Source organism: Lathyrus oleraceus, chromosome 7, assembly GCF_024323335.1.
Source record: "Lathyrus oleraceus cultivar Zhongwan6 chromosome 7, CAAS_Psat_ZW6_1.0, whole genome shotgun sequence".
NCBI classification, from domain to species: domain Eukaryota; kingdom Viridiplantae; phylum Streptophyta; class Magnoliopsida; order Fabales; family Fabaceae; genus Lathyrus; species Lathyrus oleraceus.
Window position 1 is genome coordinate 328,475,209 of NC_066585.1, and position 5,477 is coordinate 328,480,685.

Sequence of the window (5,477 nt, forward strand, 5' to 3'; positions counted from 1 at the left end):
TCCTGGTTAGCCCGTAGTAAAACTAATGATAGGTTAAAGCTTAGGTTGTGATAAAATCTTGGATAAGGTTCGAGATTAGACCGATATTAAAATATCATAGGTTATTGGTTAGCCTGTATAAAACTAAGATTCAAGGTTGATGAGCTTAGCCGGTGGTAAAATCTTACAAAGTTTGTTTAGAAGCTTGAAGATTAACCTCTCCAATATTCTCGTGGAAAGAATACTAACTACTTCGATATACCATTCATGTAAAAAAGATTAACCACTTTAATCTACTGTTTGTTGAAGGAGGAGTAACCGCTTCAATCCACAGTTGGGAAGATAAGACTCAATTTCTAAATTCCAAGTGTTGCTTATTAGGTTGGAAGTCAACCAGTTTCCTTGTATAAGGGGGTTCATGAGTTTTTCCTACTAAAATATCTCAAAGTTTATTGGATACTCTCAAGATCAATTCTTGGGAGAGGAGTAGATCATTTTTTTGTTTGACTGAAACTCTATACATCTCGGTGTTCATCTTTTTCCATTAACTATTTATTTTTCGTAATTTATACTTCACAATTTATTTTCCACTGCTCATTACTCAAAAAAAATTCAAAATGTTTTTAAACTCTAATTTTAATCTGCAAATTTTTTCAAAACCATTTTTTTTGAGACCACGCTTCACCCCCTGTTGTGTGGGAAGTAACATGTTCAAGAATGTCATCATTAGAGGTTGTTGGACAATTGTCCCCCAAAGACTTCACCAAACACTGTTTGACATAGGTTGTTGTAATTATTGAAGTGTCTTGACTTTTGAACTCACAAAGAACATCTTGACCGTTAAACCTTTTTAATAGATAAAGATTTCACTTAAATTCTATTTGGTGTAATGTGTTTTCATCATCAAAACCAACAAGATCATCTAACAGCTGCATACAATTGTATTTGCACACCACATATATTCAAATTCTCCCCCTTTTTTACTATGACGATGCATATTTCAAAGAGGGGTAAAAACAAAAAATGTATAGATAAAATATTGGAGCAGTTAAACTCCCCCTCACAAAAAGAGTGTATATTCTACCCCCCGAGAGTATACTTATACCACTTTGGCATTATAAAAAAGGATGAAAACAAAAATAGATAAATAGAACAAGCATATAAACTACATTTAAAAGGAATGAGTTACCTGATAAAAAGGTGAAAAAATAGGCACAATTAAGCAAGACATAAGAATATACTTCTTCCCTCAGATGACAACATTGAGATATGTTCTTTTAGAGAAAGTCTTTTTTGCTGGCCTTCTTTTTTTCTGTCTTAAAAAGAAATTTATTTTCAATACACAGTTAATAGAGAAATAAATATAACTAAGATGCGATAATTTAGCACTTGTTAGAAGAATAACTAGATTTTTCTGATTTTATTCTCTATCAAGTGACTTACCTCTCACTAAATAGTAAGTAAGCTTTTAGAGGAATTCGTCCCCTTGATTATTTCTTGAACCAAACTCAATTTTGTTTGAATCTCTCTAACTCGAGATGCTATTCAAGAATTTATTTTTTTAATTCTAGGATTCCTTCCAAGAAATAATTCTTCAAAAATGAAATCATTTTCCCTTAGGAAATATTTGGGTAACTTTTTATGACAATTTGCTTTTGATGTTGTAAAGTATTCCTTCTTCATCTTTGTTGAGGTAGAGATTTAGATATCTTTTTAAAATCCTTAAAGTAATTTGTGTAAGGAAGCCTTACTTTAATTAATTAATTTGTAACCTCAAAATAGTAACAAAGCTCCTCCATCATATACTTTTGAATTTATTCTGCATCATATTAGAAAAGTTCTCGCACAAGGACATATTAGTATCACTAAATTGACCAAAAATATGCACAAGTCAAAAGTCATGCTAGTTTTTCTTACAAAACATTGTATCAAATATCACCTCTTTTAAAATTATTTTTAATAATAAGCTTTCTCAAATGTTTATACCAAGCCCGAGGGGCTTGTTTTAAACTGCAAATAGTCTTTTTTCAGCTTTAAGGTATGGTTAGGAAAAGAAGAGTTTAAAAAATCAGGAGGTTGGTCAATTATCCAGGGAAATAGCTATTTTTCTAGCTCAAGTGGAGGATTCACAAGTACCACTGTAGATAATCCTAAGAATGAATCATGCGAGTTTGTGGATACGGGTTTAGGGGTGATTATTGAAAAGGGTAAAGATGAGATAGTTAAAGAAGGTGTGGTCGAGACAGAGGAGAGTACAAATCAAGGTGACCCAAGAGGAAATAGGAGTCACCCTTAATCAACTCATTTATATAAACTCTCCTTGGAGAATAACAAAGAAGAAGATCATGAATGAACCAAATCCTCCTTTACCAGATCACGTAAAACCACCGTACCCGATAATTAAAAAGAAATTGGTTCAAGATGATGAATCATGAGTGTTTGCAAAGTTCAAAGAAATGATAGCTACTCTCTAAGTAAGTATTTTGCTCCATGAAATTTTTGAACCCTAAGTTTGCTAAATTTATGAAGGCATTACTAAAGGGTTCGAAAGAGAAAGTGATCAAGGAACATGTAAACATGACCGAAAATGATGATGTGATAAAACCTCAATCCTTACCACCAAAATTAAAAGACCCGGGAAAGTTTACTATTTCTTGTAAAATAGGTGGAGTGAATATTCCGTATGCTCTATATTATCTAGGATCTAGCATAAATTTCATGTCACTGAAAACTGTCAAAGAATTGAAAGTGGGTGAGATCACACTGAGTAACATGACTCTCACTCTAGCTGACTCATATGTTACTCAATCAGTTGGTATTTTATGCGACGTGTCAGAACATGTTGAAGACTTAGTGTTTCTTGCAGATTTTGCAGTGCTTGATACAAAAGGAGATTCAGAAGAATCTGTTATTCTCAGACGACCATTCTTGGCAACCAGGAAAGCAAAGATTGATGTAAAAAGGGGTGAACTTATCTTGAAGTTCAGTAAAAGGAAGGTGGTTTTCAAGGTGTATGAATGGACACCTTATGCGGATAATTTGGATACTTGCTATCATCTAGAGTAAAAAGGTAGGAAAGTAGACAAAAGAATGAAAAAAAGGAGTTTTCACCGGCATGAGGGTAACCCTTGCGCCTGACGTGTTTTAAGCTTGGGACGTCAAGATAATGACGAAAAAGAAGCATTGGATGGGAGGCAACCCATCATTTTTAATCAATTTTTGTTTTGCAGAATTTACTTTATTTCTATTCAAGTCCGTCCTCAAGAGGAACTTTCTACTCAAGTGTAACCCTCACATGAAGATCTATGTTATTTTTAATAAACAAGTTTGTAGCTATTTTATTTTTTCAGATTTACAAGTTTAGCACTTTAGCATTGAGTAGATGATCCAAAAGAAATTTGATCATCACAATAGAAACTAGCAACTTGAAGGCGAATGATAAGAAAAGAATCAAAGGACTTGTACTTAAACTACATATACCTCATCTAGTAAGGTTAGAGCCAAATATTTCCATTGTTCATTTTTATTTCTTTATGATTGTATCCATGCATTATCATTTTATCTAGTTTGATCTATTTCTGATTAAGTTATATGGTTTAACAACCACACAATGAGGCAGTTGTTTGTTTATAACTTTGAGCCTTTCTAAACCACGCTGTAGTAATAGGTATATCCATTGCTAACCACTTTGAGCTTTAGTCTTTCTTTCGATGATGTAGCCTAAAATTCTTAGCCATATGACTTAAAAGATATTTTCTTTCCACCCTCTCTTTGGATTTAGGTAGAAGTGTAGTTCCTAAAGTATATTGAAAATATTAAGTTTAGGGTTGCTATTGGAAATGAGCAAAGTTTTAAGTTTGGGGTTGGGGTACTAGAGAAGATGGTCCAAAATTTCAATTTTTTTTGTGATTTTTTTTTGGAAAAAGACACTTCTTCAAAAAATGGTAAAAGAAAAGAATGATATTATAAGAAGGACCAAAACTCTCTAATACCCTCAAAAAGGATTAAAGAGGTATGATGATAGAAGGAGAACTAGACACCTAACTCCAAAGGTTTAAACCTACTTTCCTAAAAATATTCTTCCCAAACATAAACCAAGTTACAACCTGAAAAGACCTCTAATGTGTGAGTTATGATTTCTATGATGAATTCTATTAGAACATGATCAAGCTAAGTATAATTGATTTTGCATGTTGATTGAGAGATCACCCTATCTGTTGAGTGAGTTATTGCAAGCTGAGAGATAGGTTGAGTACTTGTCAATGTTAAGAACATTTTCCGAATTCACCGGATATAAGTTAGGAGCTAGAAAAATGGACAGGTAAAAGAAATATTTAATTTGGTGATGCTCGATTGTTATTGTGCCACTTGTTGTCTGTTAAATATGGAGTTGTAAGCGAGTTACTTGAGGACAAACAACGATTCAAGTTTGGGATTGTGATGACAATCCATCATTGAATATATTTAGTCGAAGAATCGAAGCAAAACAAGTGAAAGTTGAGTTGAAATGAAAAAGAGTGACCAAATAATGAGGAAAAAATAACTAAGTGTGAAAATTGTGGACTTAGTGAAAATTTGAGTGAAAAGGGAGCAAAAGCATGCAACCACTGAAATAATCACACTCAGCATCACGTGTGCGATAATGACATAAAGGATGCATCGCGCGCGTGATATAATGTTCACGCGCATGATAGGCACTTTTTCGGGGATTTTCTGATGCGTTCTGGTCCATTATGACGCCTTTAAAAAGGGATTTTCTGCACTTTCACAAGGGTTACAAAATTAGGAGATCAAGACACAATTTTGAGAGCACAAGTCGTGATTTTTAGAGCATTTGAAGCCATTGGAGGCCATTACTTCAAGGGATTTCATATGTTATTTTCATCTATCAATTATGGTATTGTTAATTTCACTATGAGTAGCTAAGTTCCTCTAGGTTAGGTTGTGTTATGATGAACCTATTTCTATATTGTTGGATTCTATGTTGATTTGACCATCGTATGAACCTATTGATCTATAATCTTATTCAATTGCTTGTTATTCGTAATGATTTTTATGTGAGATACTCTTTTAATCTAATTTTGGGCACATATGGAATACTGACCATTAGTCTATGTGTTGGACTTAGAGAAATTGTTGTACTGACCATTAGTTCTTTGAAACGCCTCCGCTGGGTTTCATTCTTAAAAATAATCCCCATATCATCAATGAATTGCACTCTCAAGTGTTTGGTTAATAGAAGAAAATGTGAGAAAGACCTGAAAATGAAATATTAAACGATGTTAGTGCTATTCAATAGGTTTAATTAATTCACCACTTATTTTTATTAGTGGAAACAAAATATAAAAGAAACTCGTGGGATTCCTCCCACACAGTGCTTCATTTTATGTCGGTAGCTCGACTCAACTTATTTAGTACTCTAAGGGGGAGATAACATCAAGGTACAACCTTGATTAAGGGCAGTATCATAAGGGTGATAATTCTCTCACATCTGTCCA

General features: G+C 33.3%; 1 protein-coding gene across 1 annotated transcript; it reads left to right on the forward strand.

The window, feature by feature from the left end:
- The first annotated feature begins 2,502 nt into the window (after positions 1–2,502).
- On the forward strand, positions 2,503–3,045 carry LOC127103645 (uncharacterized). The gene has a single exon (XM_051040891.1). The coding sequence runs from the start codon at positions 2,503–2,505 to the stop codon at positions 3,043–3,045; it is 543 nt and encodes a 180-aa protein (XP_050896848.1).
- Positions 3,046–5,477: the final 2,432 nt, after the last annotated feature.